The sequence below is a fragment of the Stegodyphus dumicola genome, chromosome 11 (assembly GCF_044657685.1).
Source record: "Stegodyphus dumicola isolate Sdum_Otavi_A_Nest chromosome 11, ASM4465768v1".
NCBI lineage: Eukaryota > Metazoa > Arthropoda > Arachnida > Araneae > Eresidae > Stegodyphus > Stegodyphus dumicola.
The window spans coordinates 132,396,963-132,422,348 of record NC_140778.1 but is presented as its reverse complement, the minus strand read 5'-3'; the positions used below and the strand labels follow the sequence as shown (position 1 = coordinate 132,422,348).

The window sequence follows — 25,386 nt, the reverse complement described above, 5'->3', positions numbered from 1 at the left end:
AGAGAGAAATGTTCTCTGAAAATTGTTTGACTTGATAATTGTCTCTAAAATGTTTAACAAGTTTAATATGTATCAGTAAAAAAAGGGACCGATACAAATTGCAATAAAGATGGGACAGATGGAACGAAAATAAGGTCATTTTAAAGTTTCGTAGGCTGGAAAACTGTTAATCCATTGTAACATTTTATAAAAGAATCAAAAATTTTAAATTCTCAAGCCTATATTACTATACAAACTATAATAATAGTTAATGACTCTAATATTCCGATTACATTAATCATTTAACCATATACACACATATAGTAGATGCTCAACAATGTAGCGAGATTTTTGTCATTATGATTTAAACAATAAATTTTTATCTAATGAGCTAAGAGCTATATCCCAGCTTTAAAAATTAAAAGCGTTAATCCTTACGTAAATATGAATTATTTTTTTAATATTAATATTTCGAATGTTAAACAAACAATCATTGACATTTCATACATTTTCCAGTCACGTTAACATTTCTAACTTGAAATAAGAAGATAAATGAATAACAATTAATATTTAAATATTGCAGAAGTTAAATCAGTAACAATTAATTTTAATTTATATATTAATTATTTTGAATTTATATTAATATTTTAATTTACATTAATATTTTAATTAATATAAATGACACATCAATAAACGCAGCGTATACCTTATGTAAGAGATAAATCAATATATTTTTTTAATTTATGTAAAATTAATTTTTAATTTATGTAAGGCATAAATCTATGACTGTTTTCTAACTAGAGAAGGAAGGCGTGTTTATGAGTACCACGTTTAATAGACAGTTATCTAATAACTATCAGAGATGCCTTAGAATATTAAACATTTTATCATTCCTTAAATTGGCATAAACTGGGGGAAAGAAAACGTTAAATATCAGTATAAGGACTCTAGAAGAGGAATATGTTGTAGAGAAATTAGGATTTTTTTAAGCAGGATATGTGAAAAATGAGCAATTCCCTCGCCGGGACTCGAACCATCGACCTCTCGAATACGCGTCGAGCGTGCTGACCGCTACACCACGAAGGCATGTTAAGAAGACGGGTGAAATACGTTATATACTCCTCCTTTTAAACGGCGACTGGGGATTAGGGAACCCAATCGCCAAATCTTGGTGGGGAAGAATAATCATTTCCCACCTTTTAGTTCAGGCGCCACTGTAGAGACATTATGCATTTTTGAAGCAGGAGAGATGAAAAATGAGCAATGCCCTCTCCGAGACTCGAACCACGGATTTCTTGAATTCGCGTCGAGCGTGCTGACAACTACAGCTCGAAGGCATGCTTTTAATGTTACTAACCGATAATTCTTTTTAACCCTAAGTTAGGACTTATATTTTCAGAACAATAAACACAAAATAAGTAGTATATTACTAGAATTAATAATTAGAATTCCAAGACCCTAAATATTAAAAAGACATGTTTACTGTGTGCCACATTTTCTAGGAACTCAAAAATTAGTTCAAGCATCCGTTTGTCATTTGACCTATGTTTCGTATTGTTGACGAAAACCTAATTATTAATAGTTTGTTATGCTCTTGGAAGGATATCCGGTCTTATCGAATACTACGCAGAAACACTCATATGTGCAATTAAGATAGTTTTTCAGATTACGTAATTATCTAATGTTATATTACATAACTTCTTGCCCGTCTGGTTTAATCTCAGTCATCCACTGATCTTAGTCACTGCCTGATTAGAACTTCATACTTTTAAGGCAAACATGTGGCTTCTTGTTCTGGCCTATTCCCTGATTCATTTTTCAGGTAAGAACTTTATTTTGAATTTAGTTTAATGAAAACAGCATTGGAAGTTAAAAGCTCGTTAAAAAGCATCGTTGATAATTTTTAACTTATTTAACGAACTGAGTATTTATGCCTAAGACATACCTGAAGAAGTTCCTAAGAGGTACTTAGACATCTGAATTATGTTAAAAAAATTATATCTCTTCGCTTTTCTTGCAAGGCGCTGCGAAAATTATCATCGGTTATTAAACGTTACTCAAGCATTTCGTTAAATTGTAGGGATATTAGGTTATTTCAAAGCAGGAGAGAGAAAAAATGATAAATACCTTATAATTTTTACATTCTGTTTACCAGTTAACCCTTTCCGGCACGCTACCATTTAAAGTCTGAGTTTTGATAAAAAAAAAAAAAAAAAAAAAAAAAGAAAGAAAGAAAGAAAAGGTAGGCAGTCTAATTAGGCCTAGAGGAGTAAACAAGTAAAATTTTGTAAAGATAGCACTTATCGTTTTAATTCTGTGGGTGTGCCCAAAGTGGCACACTGATTGAATAGAGCTTCGAAAAGAGTGCTGGAACGAGTATTGTTTTCAATGAACTGACCGATGAGACGCGGGGAAACAAAGAATACAGACTCTCAGTTGTCGTAGATTATCGGTGAACCCGGTCTGGCCCACCTAGGGTTCGGCGTTTGATTTTAGGCAAGATTTCAAGGTAAAAATTTAAAACTAATATAGAATGAGATTAGCATAAGCCAAAAAAAAACATAGAAATTTCTTTTCAAACAATCCTTTTATACTCTAAAAAAAATCTGTAAGATTTCTTTGAAAAATGAGGGTCTTAAAAAACTAAACTTAAAAAACTAAACTGGCTAAAATATATGGACTGGTTTGTGTTGAGCTGCCATCTACTAAAATAAAAAAGGTTCAGAGTAAACTATAAATACTTTTTCATTCAATTTTTCTGCGCGTACAGAAGTAAATGTTAGGTGTGTCCAGACCGGATACACTGTGCCGCCAAAAAAAAAAGGGTTAAAACTAAAATCTTATTTCTTCTATGGATAGCGAATTACAGTGGTGCGCTTGTTCCATTATTTACATTATAAAAAGTACACAGTAGGATATACAGGTAACACTCGTATAACACGGTAGATAGGTTCCTAGAAAATGCCGTGTTGTGTGAAACCGTGTTGTATGAGACCCAGAGCTAGTATAAAAAGAGGGGTTACATTCCGAAAACTTATTAAAAACAAAAAAAAATTTAATTCTACAAAATCATCTTAGTTTGTATTAATCGTATATATATATGAACAGCACTAAAAAAAATATTAAATATTTTAATTTAAAACAACTTTAGTTTAATAAATTTCTTCATTGTCACTGCTCATTATAATCAACCGAGAAAGTTTTTTCGGTGGAATGAGATCCCTTTCACTTTCTGAATTTCTTTCATTTAAAGTTCTGGCATTTTCTTCCCTCTTTAAAAAATCTGTAATTTTATTTGATATTGTTCTCACCGGGTCATTTAAAATTTCTTGATATGGAGCTAGACAGTTTTGCAGCTCCCTTTTGAATTTTTGGCTTATATCAGCAGAAGGGTCTTTGCTCAAGAGAAATGATTCGAGATTTTCAGCTAAGCTTAGGCCTTCTTTAATTTTTTTAATGTTAAATTATTAACTGCACAATCTTCATCAGAGCTAGTGTCCTCAGAATCGATTTGATTTACATCTTCGGATGCCATTTCCATCAAATCTGCTTCATCAATTTCTTCTTCCGGTAATAAATATTGAACGTCCTCAATAGCCATGCCGACAAAACCTTCGCCTGCGATTGGTTTAGCAAGTTTTAATAAGCCAACAATTTCATTTTCTGACGCTTCATGCACTTTTTATTTTTCATCTGAAGAAAGAAATATCTTCTTCTAACAAGTATTTAACGTTGATGAGTTCAGATCTTTCAGAGACAAAGATTAAGATGTCGGTACAGTGCTTGATTTTTCAATCAAGCTTGGAAGACATTTTTCAATGTCTTCCAAGCTTCCATTACCTTAATTGATTTTGAATCGGTTACGTCTAAAATGCACTGTAATGCTCTTCTAATGTAATATGTTTTAAAGTTATAAATAATATCTTGATTCAATGGTTGGAGTAACGAAGTATTTTGACGTTGGGATGATTCAAATCTTATGGGTGACATGAAGCATTATCTAACAGTAATAGAGCCTTGAAGCTCAGTTTTTTCTTCCTTAAATAACGTTCAGCATCCGGCAAAAAACGATTTAAAAGCTAAGCTTTAGCTTCATAATCACCATCCTAGCAGCATCATAATTAGCCGATGAAGATTCTCCTTGAATTCTTAGGCAAGACTAGTCTCCTTGAAGAAGTCTCCTTGAATTGCAAGACGCTTTTTGAAATTTTCGAATCAAACTTCACTTGCGAGAAAAGCTGGGTTGACAAATGATTCTCCATGTTCTTTAAAATGATTGTAAATTTTGAGTGCCTCTTTTTTAATTATATTAACATTCAACGGCATGCTTTTTTTGGTAATTATCATCAATCCAAATGCTGACTGCCTTTTCCATCTTCAAAATCATTGGCGTCCGGGGAAGGGCGAACTGCAAGTTTTGCGAATGTCGAAGATCCTGCAGCAACTGCATTTCTTACTTCTTTTTCATTTTTATTAATAGTTCGGATTGTTGCTTCATTCAAATTAAAACTTTTCTTAATAGGAGATGCCTTCTCTTATTTTGAACGACTCTCCAAAATGTTTACCTTTACTTTTAAGGGAATAAATTTCCTCTTAAATATTGTTTTTTATCTTTATCAGACATGTTTCGGGACTGAAACTTAATGTCTTAAAGATGAAAAAGGTATTCTTTAACACACCGTGGCTAGGCGCAGACTGCCGACCAGCAGCGTCAGAAACTTTTGTTTTTAGACCGAATTTTGGATTCAGGATTCGAATTTTGGAAGCTGAACGTGCAGGTTGTGCGTTTTATGGCACTTACTGTGACCTCGTGTTGTTCACTTTTTGCGATAGGTGAGGTTTCTTCATTGTTATGCGGTGATTGTGGTGATTGATCATTAAATTTATTCGGATTGCTTGGGTAATTTTCTTATCGTGATAAGAGAGAAACCGTGTTGTAGGAGGATTCTCGCAATTTATGAATCGTGTTATAGCAAAATCGTGATACAGGATGCCGTGTTGTAGGAGGGCTCCCTGTACTTCGTTAGTAAATGTGGTTCTGAAAACAAAATTTAGCAAATAAAAAACAATGAAAGATTTTTAAATTATTTTGCGTTAAAAGTGACGGATAGCAGTGAAGTACAAGTCGTTTCATTTCTTATCATTATAAATTATATGATACAAGATGTGAATAAAATTAATATTCATATTCATTCTGATTATAATATATCCTAAAATAAGAAAAATTCAAAATAGCTTCATCAGTATCAACCATACATCTAGGATTTGCCTTTTGCAAAGTAAAATATTGGCATACGTACCCTTGCACAAAAAAAAAAAAAAAAAAAAAAAAAAAAAAAAGACAGACCTATATCTCCCGTTTTATTAGGCCAATTCAAAATGTCATTTATTTTTTGACATTTTGAATAAAAAATTCACAGGTATGCTCAGAAATACATCTATTTTAAGATGATGGTAAAAATTTGTTATTTTACAAATCAAAACATTTTTTCGAAAAATTACTAAAGAGTGCAAATGTAAAAACAAATCTGAATATAACTGCGAATTTTATTTTAATCCAGCCTAAATTCCGAAATGTGAAAGAAGAAATCAAGTAAATTTATGAGGTACTTCTCCCGTCTTTCTAGCGTGCTTTCGTCGTGTAGTGGTTCTACACGCTGGGCCGGTATTCCAGAGGTCCGTGGTTCGATTCCTGGAGAAGGCGTTTGCTAAATTTTAATCTTGCCTGCTTTAAAAAAATACATAATGTCTCTACAACTTTAATAACAAAAGAGATATAATGGCGAATATATACTATATTCAATTAAGGCTGAGAAGCTAAAATTTTGAGAGGCAATTTCTTAAAACTACTTGTGCCATTTTTACAAAACATGGCGCTTTGCTATAATTTGACTCGTAGAATCAAAATATGGAAACCAAATGGGTATGTTGTTTCAGAAAAAGTCCGATTTTGTGTCAAAATACCTATGTTAAAACAATGCTATGTATAATTCTAATATATATCCTAATTCGCTTTTTCGAGACATGAAAAATGCAATTTGAATTTCGTCAATCGGGCCAGTAGAACGGGAGATATAAACTCTCCTCTTTTTTTTTCCGCAGTGTACCATTGTTTGAAAAATCTTACTGTAAAGTATACAGACATCTAAGACAAAAACACAATGAAAAAGTCTGCTCTCTCAAGTTTCCGAAAAAAGTTGAAATATATTTGCTTAATATATCGAATATGGTGCTGGAATTCGAAACAACTCTTTCAAAATTTCTAGTTTTAATTTTAATGTAGGCACGATGATTAACGTAAGGGTGGTATATGAAATAATTGGAGACAAAGATGGGCATATATAGGTTTGACTGTATTAATAGTATCAATACACCATTAGGTTTTTTGAGATTTTCTCTTAAAGTACGGAGGACGTTTTCTGAGAAAAATTATCAAATCATAACAAGCTACGGATGCTTTACAATTTTCACTGTTTCCATTTCTTCCTATTTCGGTTTGTTAAACTGGTTACCATAACGTTTAATGCTAGATTACAACAAATTATTAATATCAAAAATATTTTTTCTAAGTTTCGGATATTTATTCGAAATAAGATTAATGGACTTCAGCTTACCTGTACATAATAAATGAATATTCCTCGTTTGAATAAACACAGATACTAACATGAGAATTAAAAGCTTCCTTTAACCTTCTAAAATTTTGAATATTACAATGTAATGATAATATGGTTCGAAATAATAGTAAATATTTTGCACAGAAAGAAGATAATCCTTCCACCTATCAATAAGCAGAGTAAGTATGCAAACAGCTATTTCCATCGATGTTTAATAAATGCATTTTCTCATATTTACAGTTGTATCTTCGAACTTGGATGCTTGCTCTAGGAGCGTCAATGAATTCTGCCCATTACAACCTAACCTGAACTTTACAGATAATGAAGAATCACTGCGTGCTGCATGCGCGTAAGTAATAATTGGTAGAATGTTTAATGAACTGTTCACCAAAGTAGTTTCATTAAGATTAAGATAAAATAACACGCCGTACAAGTATTAATTTAGAGGTCAAACAATAAAAATCAGCGTTATATTTGCAAATTTTCATAGGACTAGTTTTGATGGTTTTACCGAACCATCATCCCCAGCTGCTAAAGCGCAAATGAATAAGATATAGTGATTAAATAAGATAAAGCGCAAATGAATAAGATATATTGATTTGATAAGATAAAGCGCAAATGAATAAGATATAGTGATTAGATAAGATAAAGCGCAAATGAATAAGATATAGTGATTTGGTAAGATAAAGCGCAAATGAATAAGATATAGTGATTTGGTAAGATAAAGCGCAAATGAATAAGATATAGTGATTTGATAAGATAAAGCGCAAATGAATAAGATATAGTGATTAGATAAGATAAAGCGCAAATGAATAAGATATAGTGATTTTATAAGATAAAGCGCAAATGAATAAGATATAGTGATTAGATAAGATAAAGATAAGAATGGCTGCGCAGGAGTTAAGCTATATTACCAAATAGGCTCACTGAATCTCTTAAGTAATTTTTACGATTTTGTATATACTATTTATATAGTTATTTACACTTACTCACTTTTGTATATAATACTTCTATTGTGATATAATACTTGTCTATGTACATAATACTCCTTTTGAAATTGGGCTCCACGGTATATATTGTATTAACGTACAAAGTCGTTTCCAATAAGAAAGGTACCTTTACTAACGTGTGTAGTACAGCGTGAGATATGGTGAAAGAGGATAATCAAGGAGGAAAAAAGAGGCAAGCAAACTTCCTGCTTCTTGAAAAAGAGAAAATGTTCACAGTGAATTGAAAATATTAATTTGAGCAAAGAATCTACTTTGTTAAAAGGTTAAATCTACTTTGTTAATGGGAAGTTAAAAGGAAAAATGAAATGATCAATCAAAATAATCTATCTTTTCAATGTTGTTCTTTGTAGATTTTATTTCTTAGCTATAGTCAGTGTTTTCTTTTTCAGCTCCCAATTTTTTGTTCCGTTGTCCTACAATAAATTTTAGAAAATGTGCTAATAAAGCTAAATCTCTGCTGTTTTAGTAGTAGCACAAGTGTACCAGCAGTCGGTTTGTGCCCACTTTTGGTTTTGGTTATCTTAAAGCTGAGTGGATTGTACAAAAAGCCCTACTAGACCAAAAATGCATATTAAATCTTCTAACTCAAAACTAATATGCTTTTGAAATTTTTCGAGCTGTACGCCACGTGATCCGCTACAGAGTATTTGAAAAGTAATTATCCAAGTGTAAAATTTATGCCTTTTAACCATAATGCACAAAATATCAAATGCGCAAATAAACGTAAATGTGGAATTTTCTGTGTGAAATAATGTATAGAATTTAAGAGGGGAAAAAAGTTGTAAATTAAGGTTTACCTCTTTAAGAAAACAGTAAAACTGGGGAAAGGGAAATTCTCTTTCTGACTAAATCTGCAAAACACTCTTCCAGCTCCTCAACTAGCAAGCTACTTAGGTTGTACTTTTATTAGATAATAAGCAGACATCAACTGTTATTCTGTTCTCTTCAACGCATAATGTTAAAACTTGTTATGGAACTTAAAAGAACTGGTCACTTATCTGGTTTATTATTGGTAAATTTACCTTATGTTACGAAGAAGTGTCTCCGTTTGAAGGCTAAAAAGAGGCCCCATTTGGCAATATCAGTATAATGTTGAAACAAGTTTTGGGTTCAATACAAAGCAAAACATAGTTTAATTATAATAAGATGAATTACATTGCAAAGGCTAATAACATTCTTTTTCAAATGTTGTTGATTGTAAATTTTGCGTAAACAGAAACACTGAACAGAGTATTAGTCTTCATCAGACAAACAAAAACAAGAAAAAAAAAAAAAGACGCACCGAGAAGATATCAAGCGAATTGGACACAAATTGATATGCATACAGGTTTTGACGGAAAATGCAAAATTTTACATTTTGGTTGCCAATGAATGAACGGTTGTCGCTACAGCGCATCTGATCTGCGCAGTTGGCAGGGTATTTAAGAGGAGAAATTACGATTCCACGTCTTCACGAATTTCATTCCGTGTACTCTGGTAGATAGTAACTGTGCCTCTCATACAGATGCGCGAACGATATGCGTAGATGTCAGAATTTGAAAGAGGTCGTGTAGTTGGACTCAAAGAAGCGGGTTGTTCTTATCAGCGAATAGCTCGACATTTGAGCAGGAGCGATGTCACTATTAGACGATGTTGGCAGGAATGGGTGAATCACGGCCGCACACAGCGTCAAGAAGGAAACGGTAGGCCTAGAGAAACGGCAGAACGTGAAGACCGAGCAATCGTCAGAGCGACACTCACATCCCCAGATGAATCATTATCATCGATTGTACGTGTAACTAGTGCTTCAGTGACCGCAAAGACCATTCCTAGATGGCTCACAGAAAGGGGTCTGAGGTCACGGCGCCCCTTTCTCCGACTACCATTGAACTCTGTAAAAATTCAAGCCCGTTTGCAGTGGTGTCAGGGTCATTCGCACTGGAATGTCACTGACTGGAGTAGAATAGTCTTCAGTGATGAGTCCCACTTTGAACTGAGCCACGATGACCAGCGAAGGCGAATCTGGAGACGCCCCGGACAGCGGTGGGATACCAACCTGACTGTCTTCCAGCAGACAGGCCGACAACCAGGAGTGATGGTCTGGGGTCCCATTTCATTTCACATTAGGACCCCTTTGGTTGTCATCCGTCGCAACCTTACAGCACAGCGGTACGTTGACGAAGTTCTAAGGCTCGTTGTGTTGCCCTTCATTTCACGCCATCCTGGGCTTACATTTCAGCAAGATAATGCCCACTCCCACACTGCACATGTTTCTATTGCTTGTCTTAGTGCTTGCCGAACATTACCTTGGCCAGCAAGGTCGCCGGTTCTCTCTCCTATTGAGCACGTTTGGAGCATTATAGGCAGGGCCCTCCAAACAGCTCGGGATGTTGACGATCTAACGCGCCAGTTGGACAGAATTTGGTACGATATCCCTCAGGAAGACATCCGCAACTTCTATCAATCCATGCCAAGCCGAATAACTGCTTGCAAAAGGGCCAAAGGTGGACAAGCGCGTTACTGACTTTTTCAGTTTGTGAAGCTCTGTCACTTCAATAAATCATCCAATTTTTCTCAAACTGTAATCATTTGTTTTTATGTACATGTATATCGCTTCTACCGATTTTCGTCCCATTCGGATAACTCCTTCTTGGTGGGTCCCCCCCCCCTTTTTTTTTTTTTTTTTTTTTTTTTTTTTTTTGTCTAAGAGTGTATGTTGACAAAATTACACTTGTTAAAGTATGATAATTCATTCGTAATAAATGTAAATATTGATGAGTTTTCCATAATTCTTGTCTCTTCATATGACTTTATTATGTGATCCTAGACTCAGACTCCCGGTTTTTAATAATTACCCAGATAAGTTGATTTTACTCTCTGCTATTATTAAAAACTTTAATGATAAAAGGAGTAAAATGCCAAATATATTTTCAAATTATCTACAATAATATAGAATTTGAGATACCCCAGAAATTTAAAAAACTGACCTATTCGATTAACAAAGCGTTCCTTTTCTCTGTGGTAAAATTCCATCGTATTCAAAATTTATATAGAAATTCCATATTACTAAAATTTGCTGTTTTAGCATGTTGTAGAATCACCACACAAAGTCATCTTCACATGCTGAAATCAGTCTTCATTGCTTCACCTCAAATACCCATTGAAAATAAAATTACTAAACTATACTTTAACTAGAAATGACTCTTGATCGAATCGAAATTAAAAGTACTAAACTATCCTTTACTGGAATTAACTGTAGATCGAATCGAAAGCAAAATTACTAAACTACTGTCCACTGGAATTAACTCTTGATCCAAACAGGCATTTCAGGGCCAAAGTTTTATTCATTAGACCCAGGGAGAAAAGTTAATAGATTTAAAGCAAAGGGTTAAGTGCAAAGCCCCAGCATTAAACAAACAAACAACAACAACAAAAAATCAAAAATCGGAAGATAAAACAAATCGAGGACACATATTATAAGGTATTTCCTTCCACTTTCTTAGCATGCCTTCGCAGTGCAGTGGTCAGCACACTGTGCGCGTATTCCAGAGGTCCGTGGTTCGATTCCCGGAGAAGGCGTTGCTCATTTTTCATCACTCCTGCTTTAAAAATACCTAATGAGTCTACAATGTTAGCCTGCCACACAGCTTTTGCGTGCAAACGCTATTACAATCTGATGTTTTCTATTGATGTGAACATATAATTCCAGAGAAAATATTTCACGAGCTATTTCAAATTCATTTTGAGATTAGATAATGTAAGTTTTCCGTTTTGGTATCATTCATTCTTAAGTCCCCTCACAGGCATTAAACTATGAGCAGATAAGGATTATGCAGTAGTAAAACACCAAATTTGTGAGTCAGTCGATTAACATTTTTAGTGAGTATGGCCTGTTGTGGCACGAAGACAACACTAGATACCCTCCCACACAAAAAAAAGGGAGGACGAACCAGCGGACAAGCGGTAAAGTCGCTAAGCACAGGTAGTTCGACGTCTGTACAAAACCAGGCGAATGGGCTCACTGCATAGGCGTTTTTCCTGGTTTTCCCTATGTGTAACATGTATACGAGATAGTTTCCCTTAGAAATTTTCCCTTTTTTTAGTCTGTTACATAAATTCCATCCATTTACCCTCAAACACTGAAGTTGTTGATTCTTTAATAGACTAAGGCAAACCCCGCGCGGGCTGTCTGCTTATGATGCCTTTATGAAGGGCTTTCAAATAGACTCAAATTTACATTTACGACATGCAACTTACCCGGAATTTGGAATCTCAGCGAACGGGCTGGCTACAGGGCCGTTTTTCGGATTTTCCCCATTTGTAACGTTCATACGAACCAGTTTCTCTCAGAAGGTCCTCCACGAAGGCATCCCTCGTAATAGCAGGTGCCCATCAGCGGCCGAGCAGTAAAGTCGCTGAACACTGGTAGTTCGGTCTGAGGTTCGAATTCCGCGAACGGGCTGGCTGCATGGTCGTTTTCGTGGTTTTCCCCATGTGTAACGTGTATACGAGCCAGTTTCCCTTAAAAAGTCCTCCACGAAGGCATCCCTTTCCTTAGGCAGTTAGCCCTAGTGTACTTTGCTGTAATTAAAGTAAACCAAACCCAACCCTACAGGAGATAGCCCTCTTCAGCTTAGCTATAATCATATCGTGTACAAGTACCATGCTCCTGTAAGAACCTTAGTTTCATTCTCCTTATTTCTTGGAGTTTTCGTAAACACGTTAAATAATTTTATGACTTAGAGCTTTTTAGACGTTTTAAGAGTTTTTTAATTATTTACCTGATTATTGAAATTATGTTTTATGTCCGAAAATTGAAAATTTACGCTTTTCAAACGTGGAATAGGGAATCCATCTATGCATAGGCAGCATCACAATGATGCTGCTAAGTAGTTTTCCGATTAAGTAATTTTGCGTTTCTCCATCGCTGGCTGATTTTTGAGCAACACAAATTTCACAATGTCGCTTTTTTAAAAACCAACAATTTTTGTATTATTCAGTACTGCTTTAGTTTGTTCAAACATTAACAGAAACAGAATATTCACAATACGAAAATTGTTATATTACATCAAAGTATTATACCCTCAGAGTGAAAAATATACTGTGAATCATTTGTTGACGCTGCCATTGGTTTGTAAAGTTTTTAGTGCTTTAAACTGTACAATGATTTCATTTTCTGTTTAGAAAATGCAAGTGCATATTTATTCAGAATAACAGATCTTATTGTTTGTTTTTAGAGCGTTTGTGGGCAATGCAGTCTGCCGCAGTTTCTTAGCTGGCCATTGCGTAGGCCGTGAAATCTTCAAGCCAGGAGAATTGGACGGTATTATGCAGCTTACAAACGATATCTGTGTTAATAAAAGCAACGAACTTCGCACTAGTAAGTTATGCGTCTTATCTGATTAGATTTTTTTTTTTTTTTGTTTTGTTCAGCTTTCTGTAGATTATAATTTAATTGGTTGAATAAAACAAATGATTATGTGACAGTTATTTTACATATCCCATTATTAACTAAAATAAAATTGTAAGCATTCGTAAATATTTTAATGTATTTCAATCTGGATCAACTAACTAGCTTGAAAAGTTAAATAGATTTGTATTTCAAAGAATCGTTCAGTTTATTAATCAATAACAGCCTGATTAAAGTGAAAAGTCTGCCGAAGCGCTGTCAATCTGAAACGCATCAAATAACAAACATTTGGTATTTTGTAGCTGAAAAGCGTTCTGAGTATCGGCTATACATGATGTCGCGTGTATGATAAACTAAAGGATTCATACAGTGGCATTATCTACCAGTGTGATTGGATTATAAATGTTGTTATAGATTATATACCTATTTAGAGACCAATTTTCAAGGCGGGAATTTTCTAGGTTTTAGCGATCAATTTTCAAGGCTACGAATTTTACGCTGTAGTAAATTTATATGTTAATTGAAAAATACGCATTGCCTTCAAAACGTAAATTTGAGATAAAAGAAATCGGATTTCATCTAACTCCTCAAAGAAGAGATTTATATATTTATAATTAACAGAAAAGTTAAAAATTAGATATATTTCTAATTTTCTAATTTGAAATTAGATTAATTCAGGTAATTAATTAAAAATTATATTAATTCAGGTAATTAATTTAATTAATTCAGGCAATTTACTTTTTTAATAAAATGTTTTCTAATATCGCTATCGATATGGAAATAATATTTCAATTTCAACTGTTGCCACGTTTATTTGTGAAAGAAAATTGATATAATCACAAAATTGATCTAATCATTAAAATGGTTGAACAAACTACTTGAACAAAGTTTAAAACCATGAAGAGGCTTTCGAGATATACATTGCTAAGAAATCCATCATAACCTTTAAATTTCATTTTGAATAGCAGATAATATCTAGTAGTCATAACACTGCATTTGATCTGATAATGTCAGGAAAAAAATAGTTACCAAGTTATACCGATAAATTTGCCATTTGGAAAAAATCCCTGTCATGTATCTAGAATTATCTGAAAGGTAAGAAATCAAGATTATGTATTTCCCTATCTAAGCGATGCAAAATAGATCGAGGTGCCCCTCGGAAATCTGCATTCAGCGTTCTTTGCATGTAGTGCTTATGAAATTGCAAGTATGAAGTATTGGCCTTGTTGATAAATGATTTCATTTTGCAGAAGATTGAATATAGAAATGATTTGAGAATGACATACGTATTTATAAACTCCTGCGAAGTTTTGAAGCAAGCAGGTTCAACTCTTTGGAACAGGTGAACAGTCGGTGCTTTCTCAAGCTACTAACAATGCAATCAGAAAAAAACCGTAGGCATCGAAGAAGATTCTTCTGGTACATTCCAACATGTGAGAGAAGATGATGTAGAAAACCATTTCAGTTCAGCATTTAAAGGTAAATCGAAAATGCTTTTTCGACCTGCTAGAAAGAAATGAGCGTGGCATAACCCTTTAAATCAATCTAGAAAGAGCTATCACCCATTTTATGCCATATGCATATATTATTACTAATACGGAACATCTGTATGATATTTTTCAAGATTATTCACGGAAAATTTCTTTAAGCATGTTGACTTCTTGAAAGTTAAGTAGCTAAAATTAAATTCTATGCTATATCACAGTTTGCCATTGTATTCGATTAGTCGTTATTTCTGAGATCTGTATAACATGTAATCTACCAAGTATAAATAGCCTGAGGAATAGGATGTTTCTTCTTATTCTAGGAACGTAGAGGCAACTCGCACTGCACCTAAACAGCTGACTTGATACTTGAGCAGATTTCAAGATGAAGTACATTTAAAAATGTAATATTACTGTCGGATTTACAGGCTGTCATTCAGTCCATCAGTTCTATTCGGCTTCACATATGAGATTTCCCATCGCTGATTATTTTCAGCTCTCGGTATAAACGTGTTGTTTTGAAATGGATCCCTGGTCATGGTAATTTACTTGGTAACGGTTAGGTAGATTTTCTTGCAAAAAAAGAGTGGCACGCTCTTACATTGTGCAAAAGAAGTAACCTCTTTTCTCAACTCTAACTATATATAAAAACGTTTATGCAGCTTATGTACAAGGATGAAGTCCTGTGCAAAGAAGAAGCCAAATATGGAAAAAATTGTCGTGTGGAAAAAACTGATAAACCAAGACAACACACCAGGTTCCTCATCTGTGTCGTACTGGCGTTCTCACTGATGCTGCCTGCCCCTTGTGTGACAAAAACGAGCATATAGAACAACCTTACCTTGCGTGTCCGCGGAGCTATTCATCAAAATACTGATGCTTCTAGGAAGGCTAGAACACACTTAGGGCGATAAGCTCGAGTTATCTTTTGAAACTTTTTATGTTATTTCTGCCACTTATATCTATTCTTGTTTTTTCATTACTATTTGCATTTATTCCGTTTCTATTATTTGTATTTATTCTTGTTTTTTTCCCTTTGCTTTTCTTTTTTTTCCCCATGTGGTTTATACTACTTGTTTTTATTCTGTTTCTGCTACTTGTTTTTATTTTGTTTCTACTACATGTTTTTATTCTGGTTTTTTCCCTTGTTTGTTTCTGGGTTTTTTTTTTTTTTCTTCCCCTTTTTATGTGGATTCTTATGCTACTTGTTTTTATTCTCTTTCTACTACTTGTTTTTATTCCTGTTCATTGGAAATTTAAAAAAAAAATCAGCGGGGAATAATTTGTACGTACGCATATGCAAACGTGCTTGTTCAAAGAGATGATATGCATCCCATAAAATCAATTTCCTTTTTTTAAATCCTGCTCTACAAGTAACTAATAATTTTCACGTAATTTGCTTATCTTGGGGTTTGGAATTTAGTACCTCTAATTCAATTTGATATAATGTTTTAAGTTTTCAATTGATGCGTTTTTTTAAATTTAAATTTGCGACAAAACATTTCATTAATCGATTAGTTTAAAGCATTCACATTTTTAGGCTGCAGGAAAGAAATGCACCTTTCGGAATTTCTTTCAGTAAGGAAATAAACTAACACTTGAAATCTGAAGATTCCTATTTTCAATCTTTGATAAATTTAAAAACGCCTATTGCTCTAATGCTTCTTTTCAAAAATTCTGATTAAATTTTAAATGTTAAACTGATGCGTGATTACTAGATGACACATTAAAAGCCAAGTATGATATTGAATTATTCGAAATAAGTTTTAAAAAAAAGATTTCATAAGTAGTTCTATTAAGATTACTTAATAATTTAAAAATTAAGAGGTTTAATAAGAAACTTATTAATTTAAAATTTTAATATCTTTACTTAGTGACTCTGGAAGCAATGCCATGCATTAAGCTTGAATATTATGAATCAAACTGTACTCATGGAGAAGAAGAATTGCTGCGGAGATACTACCAGCATGTGGCTTCTTATGCGCCTCTATTTCCCCAAATTACAGATTGCATGTAAGAAAGTTGAAATTTTTCAATCTTCCTGTGTAATACTTTAATATATTCTATAATGATTTAGTAATTTTAATAAGTAATCTAAGTAATTAAAAGATTCCAAGTTCCTATTTAAGGCCTTTTCTTCTGCTTTATTCTAGTTATCGACTATAGGAACTAGATAACAGAACTGAAACAGTTGAAGAATATAGTCTCTCAGTTTCTAGCCAGAGTGTTCACTTCCAGCTGAATGATAATTTTATACTTTATAAGCATACTGCCATTCCGCGGGTGACAATTATTTCTGGTTTTACCAGTTCCTTACAGAATACCTTTTAGAAAATGGCCTAACAAATAATCTTCAAACGAAATTTTCTCCAGGCCGTACGTGGAATAGCAATACCTGGTCGACAGGCACCTGTGAGAGATACATTATCTCTGTCTAAGGACGAGATAAATTTTCCAAACATTGGAATTCTTTACAGGAGAGGTAAAATTTGAAGGCAGAGGAAAGTTTAAAGTACTTTGACTGTTTACTGAACTTCTTGACCACTTGAATGAACACTGATGAAGTCTAAAAAGCTTGAACGCTGGTCACGTCAGCCTTGTTGAGGAATCAGGAAATTGGGTGGTGGAGCTTGGTAACTTCGTGAAATGGGAAAAAATTATGCAGAATACAGAAAGAAATAATTCAACTTGTGTACATCATAAGCAGTAGAAAACTGTTCTTCTAAGAACAAAGCAAATATTTTGTAACTTGCAGGCTGTTGGTTGTCAGGAGTTACTTAACAGTACAGTTTGCATACAGCGCAAATCACACGTATGTAAAATTCAATAAAAGTTAAAGAAAAGTAATGAGGATATTCTTATATCTTGTACGCTTAGCTATCATAAAACGTGACTAGATCTACCTACATATAAACCTTGCGAATTCAGGTTCAGGTTTGAAGATGAACACAAAGAGGAAAGGGTGTAAAAGGCCCTTTTATTGAAGGCAAAATATTTAACAGACGGCATAGACTTAACATGCTTACAAAATACCAACCGTATGCGGTGAGACCTTGAAAGGTAATGTAACATTAAAGGTAAAAAGTATTGCGAGACTACACAATCCAAAAGGAGCTAACAGGGTGACTCAAAAACCTATACCAACAGGGTAATAACTTGGCTGCAAGAATGCGTAGCCAATATTAACGTTAATAGCTAGTAGAAACTATCGACGTACGCTCACAATAGCGAAATCACGCTTTGTCTCACCTTTTCTCTCCAACAGTTTAAATACTTTACATCCTGGCGAGAAGAATAAGAGAATTCAGGAAAGGCTCACAAAATAAAATAACTATTAGTAAAAATAAATAAAACACTATAATATTTACAATATATATATATATATATATATATAAATTGAAAAAGAAAATGTAAAGCGAACTGGCAATTAGACGTAAGACCTATCTGGTCTCAAAAACTTTTGCGCATAATGCTGCAAAAAGATATGAAAGAATAGTAGTAGGTAGGAACAAGAAAGACTCAAGATTCAAGAAAGGCTCACAAAATAAAATAACTATTAGTAAAAATAAATAAAACACTATAATATTTACAATATATATATATATATATAAATTGAAAAAGAAAATGTAAAGCGAACTGGCAATTAGACGTAAGACCTATCTGGTCTCAAAAACTTTTGCGATTAATGCTGCAAAAAGATATGAAAGAATAGTAGTAGGTAGGAACATTGCAGCAACCTTGCTAAAAAGTTACCAGGAGCTGTAGCTCCACGAAATGTTGTCACATAGTACTACATAAACAATAAGAAATTTGCCTGGTAAAACTGATATATATATGTATATAATGTTGTATGATCTTAAATTCATTTAGTGCGAAAACAAGTTATTTAGTAAATAAATTATATATATATGTATATATTGAGCACTCAATAAGTTTTTAAAAATACGGTCCATATGATAGAACCGAGAGAGAATCACTCAGAGTCATCATATTGAAGAAACAAAGTTGACTAAATTGTTGTAGTACAGATTTCCTGAGCTCTCACATTGGTTGGCGGCCGACTAGTGGCCGAGCGGTAAAGTCGCCGAACACCGCTGATTCCGTTGAATATTTTGTCTAAATAAATACTTTGTATAATAAAACCTCTTATTGTTTATGTACTACATAAACAATAAGAAATTTGCCTGGTAAAACTGATATATATATATATATATATATGTATATAATGTTGTATGATCTTAAATTCATTTAGTGCGAAAACAAGTTATTTAGTAAATAAATTATATATATATATATATATTGAGCACTCAATAAGTTTTTAAAAATACGGTGGATAGAACCGAGAGAGAATCACTCAGGGTCATCATATTGAAGAAACAAAGTTGACTAAATTGTTGTAGTACAGATTTCCTGAGCTCTCACATTGGTTGGCGGCCGACTAGTGGCCGAGCGGTAAAGTCGCTGAACACCGCTGATTCCGTTGAATATTTTGTCTAAATAAATACTTTGTATAATAAATCCTCATTGTTTGTGACCTCTCTCGCGTCATTCTGTCTCTCTTTGCGGGAGTGTAGCTCAAGCGACTCCACGTTCTTTTATGATTATTGACTGTTATCGTATTCCGCACCATTATACGCATTCTTGAACAATAGTTCTGAAACATCCTATATATGTCAATATTATAACCGCAACAGTGGGTAAAAAGAGATTGTATACGATAGCTTACTGAAACTGTTTCAGTGTCTATAATAAACAAAATTTTGTGAATGTAAGTATAGAATGTTATTATGTAAATCCAGAAAGTAAATGTATGTAATTTAACATGTGTCAGAGTAGTAAGACATCATTTTGTGGAGGATGATGGCGTGTAATGGAGAGAGCTGCTTATTTAGGCGACCTTTATAAAAGCCCAATAATTACATCCGGATGACCTAGAATGACTAATTTCTATCAGCTTTGTTGTTTTCCGCTTTTAATTGATAGCACACGCATGGAAAGTGAAATAATAAGGGTGAAACCCCGAAACATTGGATTTCCACACTTGGTCAACGAAAACAAAAGTCGGAAACTACCGTGCTTGGTGAAGGCAAATAGGCTGCTCCCGATGGCTTAGCTGACAGCTGAGTATAGTTACTGGTACAAGTATACAAAAGCCATACAGCCATGTAATATACACCACTTTCATGTGGCACGGTTAAGTCAGCATCATCCACACTCATGATTACAATGCGTCCGCGAATCATCTATCAGTGGAAAGATATTGCTTGGTCGGATGTTTATCTGCATCTCATTAATGACTGTATCTGTGTATTGCCGTGTTCCATATGCTTCCAGTGCCATACATAATCTTCCGAAGTAAACAAATCAAAACAAAAACTGACATTTACAGTACATTTTGAAGGATGTTTTCGTGCATGTTTCTGAGAATGCTTGTGTACCACCGCGATCCTCGACCCTCGATCTGATGTTTCAGTGAAAAGGCAGCATGGCAACTACAAACAATGTGAACATCATGGTTGATAAGCTAAACACTTATCAGGTTCAGTGTTCCGCCTTACTTGCTTTGGGAACATGCAAAGACCTGACTCGGAACAGGGAGCTTACTAAAGCTATGTTCAATAAATGTGGGAAGTAGACAAGATACACAGGAAGGGTATACGAAACCCTTTATTTTTCACTCTTTACAATAATTTCCGAACTTCGGAATACAGAGACCAACCACTTGTGGTCTGAACGTAAGAATATAAAAATATTAACTAAACTCTAACTTAACTTTGGAATAATAAACAAGGGCCTACGTGGAAGATTGGCCGTATATTAACAGGAAGCCGTATGTAGTACAGAGAACTGTTAACACTACAATACGTTTAAAATTATTAAGAGGATTAAACCTCTGGCCTGGAAGGCAACCAGCAACCGAGTAAAACTGCTAAGGCAAGCGGCCTGCTTCGACAAACTCCTTCCTCTCTCTCGCTTGGCAAAAAGCCACAACTTAAGTACTTGGCGTTCGCCAGATAAATTTGCATAAATAAGTTAAAGCTTTTAATTCTGGCCGAAAGTAGAAAATAAGAAGTGATAGTAAAAATTTAAAATAAAATAAACGTTTGTAAATCCTTACACAATTTCATAGCTTTTATTTCTCCAACACAAATCTTACAGGAGGAAACCGTCTCGCAATCTACTAGAATTGCGTGGTATGTGCTTGAAAATCTCAGTCTTTCTTCGTATATTTATCAACAGTTTGTGAAATCTATATCACGACAGGTTGCGTCAGTTTTGTGTGCCAAAAAGGAAGAAGAATGGTTTAAGGAAGGTAATCATAGTCTTTCGGATGATCGATGTATGTATGTATGTATATATACATATATTGCATGTGTGTATGTATCTATCTATTTATCTACCTTTAAATATATATAGAGAGAGAGAAAGAGAGAGAGATAGACACATACATATAATGTGTGTATATATATGTGTGTGTACACTAATATACACATGTACATTAATATGTATATACAAGTACATAGTAATTATCACAAAAGAATAAATTTTATAAAGATTTTAAAATTATGCTAGTTATCAAAGCTATGCTTATTTTTAAATTTTTCGCAAATATTGTGGAATGCTTGGAAATAAGAAGCAAAAGTAATGCATGCTGTGCAAGTGTAAAATTATTTTTTAAAATATATCTATTGTTATAAGTCAATTTAGGTGGAAGTAACTTTTTAACACATATTTAACTTGAAATAAAGAACGAATATTCTTCACAAATATTTGCTAAATTATTGCTTGCCAATCTGTAATATAAAATTGTGAAAGTTATCAGGTATTTCTCCCACCTTGCTAGCGTGCCTTCATGGTGTAGTGGGCAGCACACTGAGCCAGCATTTCAGATGTCCCTAGTTCGATTCCCGGCGAAGGCGATTTTTCTCATTTTTCATCTTGCCTGCTTCCAAAAAATCCTAATGTCTCTACAAAGTCATTAAAATTTATTTTCATTTGCTTCAGTTAATTAGTTTTTATTATCATTATTGCATAGGAAAAGATCGAAGGCAATTCTAGCTAAAAAAAATTGCATGATATATGATTTTGATAATTTTGCATAATTTTGGTAATTATTATTGTATTTTTTAATAATTATGATGTATAATTTCACACTTGTATTACGATAAAAATAATACTTAATTGAACAAGAATCGAAGGACGACGTCTGCATTATTTAAACAGCAACGAAACTGAATATGGCACTGAGGACTAATATATTACATTGTTTAAAAATTTTCCATATCCGACTTTAATTTAAAATCCATTTTAGTGAAGTTTCATAGATTTTTTTTTTCATCACACCATGTTTAGTTTGCAAGAATTTAAAATGCATTTTTCTTGTAATTTTCAGAAATTTTCTATCATGGGCAAAGTGTGCAACTGAATCTACATTGAATATGTGCGGCGGTAGAGCTCGATTTGCTGTTTTGAGGTTTCTCAAACTTTCTCGCAGGGTGGATTATCATTGCTCTCCTACTGTCATCGCAGATATTTTGATAAGATTTCTAGAATTAAATATTGATATGGCTCTGGTTAATTTCTATTATAACTTACGCAGAGTTGACTAAAGATTATTGCTGTTTATTATTATTTCAGCTTGAATTATGATGTAATTTATTTTTTTATCTTTGAGTTCTGAAAATAATGTAGGCGCATTATTTTTAGTACATTATTATATTTATTTTTGTTTTACTTTTGTTAACATTAAAGTGTATATCTGAGTGCTATAATAAATCCCTTTATTTTTACAGCAGTTTCAGAATATTCATTAAAACATTGGCACATTGATATATTAATAAAGCTACTTATTTGACTCAAAGTTCTAGCCGTTATAAGCTCCTGAAAAAAAACCGCCACTGATAATACATCACGTGGAAATCTGTCTTGGATACGTGGATACTAGTTCGTGTACTAGCATCTGCTAATTAATAATCAGGACTTTCCAGTTATCTCCATTTATTCCTTTAAGGGGCCTGACTAATTCAAGGGTCATTAATTTGTTTCTGTGGGCGAATTATAAAGTATGAAATCTGTCTAAAAGATAAATTACAGTTAGAAAAGTGAGAAAAAAAAGGTGAGGAATAATCATTGCCTCATGCCTTCGCATATTTGGTAGGAAATACGAGATTAGAAATTAGTGGAACTAGTCAAAACTTCTACACTACAAACGCCAGACCTTGCAAGGAACGTTGGAAATACAAGCTTCAAGGAAGTACATCACAGAGAGGGCGACCTAAGTAACTAAAATTAATGCAAATTAAAATAATTTACTGATACAAACAAAAAGATGACATGTACAAAATATTCAATTTATAAAGTTTGAAACAAGGTTAGAAACCATGTACAGTAGCATATGCAAAATGCTACAAGATAGAACAAAATATGCATAAACTACGCATAAGAATTTACAAAGTCCACAGTAGCTGAAGTGACAATATTATAATCGCGATGAAAATGGCAGGAAGAATTTATTCTTGGGTATGATTGCAGAGGGCTTTGGAGGAATTATTTTATGAGCATTATTGGCCTTAGGTGACAAATATGTCGTTGCAACGACAAAGGGAATATATAATCATCTGGTGCTTGAAATCTTAGTGCTGTAGCTATTTTTAACAAGGAAGTAGATGGGCTATGAGCGGCTGAGAAGTAAATGCAGGCGAACGATCCAGCTGCATGTGTGGTTCCTTTTTTTTCCCATATTTAATATGGATATGATCCAGTTTTCCTTACAAAATCCTCCACAAAGAGCCTTTTTCCTTTAGGAAGATAACCCTAGCGTGCTGTAGCATAATCAAATAAATCAAACCAAACCCAAGTACGGGGATACCTGTCGCAATTCCTAGTTATACTTTTTATTTTGCACAATTTGCAGTCTCAACAAGTCTGAATCTAGCTCCAGCCCAAGCCACTCCGAATATTCAGTAATACGTTCATGCGTTAATGGAAATCCTTATATGGTCTAATGCGGGGTCAAATACACATTAATATGTTGATATGTTAATGGAGACGCTTATAAGTCTCACTGGGGGCCGTAACAAGCAAAGATATGTGATGCCGCTGAGACCGCTTAAACTTAACAGACATTAGAAAGTTGAAAACTAGTATAGAGCTGACATGATGAGCAATGCAAAGAGACAAGATCGTTTTCTTATGGCGCAAGGCAGCCCATTATGAGGAAGAAGAAAATATAAGAGATAACAGAAGACTGGAGTCATGCATATCGAGGGAGTGGTGACACACATAGCAGGCACTGATCTGATTAAAATGCGAAATGCAAAATGTAAAATTAAAATAACCGTGTGTAAAGGTTATCTGATTATAGGACCAGGAAAAGGCTCATAAGGTGCTCTTCAGCCCAATTGGGGGCGAAACTGAGTGAAGTCGCACTGATTAAAATGCGAAATGCAAAATGTAAAATTAAAATAACCGTGTGTAAAGGTTATCTGATTATAGGACCAGGAAAAGGCTCATAAGGTGCTCTTCAGCCCAATTGGGGGCGAAACTGAGCGAAGTCGCACTGATTAAAATGCGAAATGCAAAATGTAAAATTAAAATAACCGTGTGTAAAGGTTATCTGATTATAGGACCAGGAAAAGGCTCATAAGGTGCTCTTCAGCCCAATTGGGGGCGAAACTGAGCGAAGTCGCACTGTCACACTGTATGGTGCTCAAGTCTCTTGCCAACTACAGACGCAATCTTGCACTGTTTTACCACGATGAATTTCGTGGACTTGTTCTGATGTTGCTGTCAGACAAGTGAGATAAGTCAAAGCCCAAAACGTAACATATTTTATGAAACAGTAATAAATTTATTTACATTTCTTAAAAAGTCCAAAGAAGTTAAGCTATCTAAGAGTTCGAATGGCAGTCCGAATTAGATATATATTGTTTCTGCTGTTTCTAACGTGAACCCAGAAATCAGAGCAATAGTTTGACACACATCCGTCGTTGTAGAATTTTGTATGCACCGCGTTTATCAGGATTCTTGATGAAGCAAGTCTTACTTAAATTACTGCAACTAAAAATGTCTATTTATTATCAGAAACTAGGACAAAGTAAAAAGATGTACAAACCTTGTTCCGATATTGCAAAAGAAATTCTTGTAATTGAGGATTATGGAAAAGTTAGGAAATTAAGTGGCGAACAAGGAAAACGTTGCAGAGCTGTGTATGAACCCAGTTTAGCTGTAGATCAATTAAAATACTATGTTGTTTCTTACAGTTATTCCTTGAGATCATACCTTAAAAAACTACTAGACGCGCATAAAAAGGAAAATTTTGAAATGTTCCCCAAAAGATCTGCAAACCAGAAAGCGCTGAACAACCCGTTTTTCATAAGCATACATAAACTTTGATGTTTTAAAAAGGTTCTAATGAAAACAGTCATTCCATAAATAGTAATATAAATTTAATTTAGGTCATGTATTATAAACCAACCTGTAAATATCTCAAAAACCTTTTACGTTATTCAACACTGTATTTCAGTTGGGTATTTTGTTCTTAATCCAGACATTTTGCGTAAACAGAACAGTAAACAAAATGGTAAGCTAGCAAATAACAAAATATCCCTATTTTTATGTATGTCTTAACTATCGATATCTAAACTAGAATTTTAAGATGTCTCCATTTATACTCGTTTACTAATGCAGAAAATAACTGATACAGAAATACCTAATTTAGCAAATAATACAGAAATAATGAATACGGGAATCAATCAGCATGCGACATGAAAAATATATACAATACGTAAACTAATCTTCGTAAATTCTGATTTAAAAATATTACAATAAAAGGTGGTTTTAAGATAAAAACATACCGTGATATTTTTTTAATTATTTCAAGCTCATTTGCGTACGTCCTCTGTGATTTC

General features: G+C 33.8%; 1 protein-coding gene across 1 annotated transcript; it reads left to right on the top strand.

Moving 5' to 3' along the window:
- The first annotated feature begins 1,700 nt into the window (after positions 1-1,700).
- On the top strand, positions 1,701-22,266 carry LOC118183836 (uncharacterized). The gene is made up of 5 exons (XM_035353442.2): positions 1,701-1,801; positions 6,834-6,942; positions 12,820-12,962; positions 16,351-16,489; positions 21,870-22,266. Exons 1-5 carry the CDS (start codon positions 1,759-1,761, stop codon positions 22,084-22,086), a joined length of 651 nt encoding a protein of 216 aa, XP_035209333.2. The 5' UTR covers positions 1,701-1,758; the 3' UTR covers positions 22,087-22,266.
- The last annotated feature ends 3,120 nt before the right edge of the window (positions 22,267-25,386 follow it).

Bases quoted from the DNA above. Each gene is read 5' to 3' on its own strand.
- LOC118183836 (XM_035353442.2), top strand. From the start codon at position 1,759: ATGTGGCTTCTTGTTCTGGCCTATTCCCTGATTCATTTTTCAG. The intron at 1,802-6,833 runs GTAAGAACTTTA...TCATATTTACAG, and splicing joins TTCCCTGATTCATTTTTCAG to TTGTATCTTCGAACTTGGAT. The intron at 16,490-21,869 runs GTAAGAAAGTTG...TGTAATTTTCAG, and splicing joins CCCCAAATTACAGATTGCAT to AAATTTTCTATCATGGGCAA.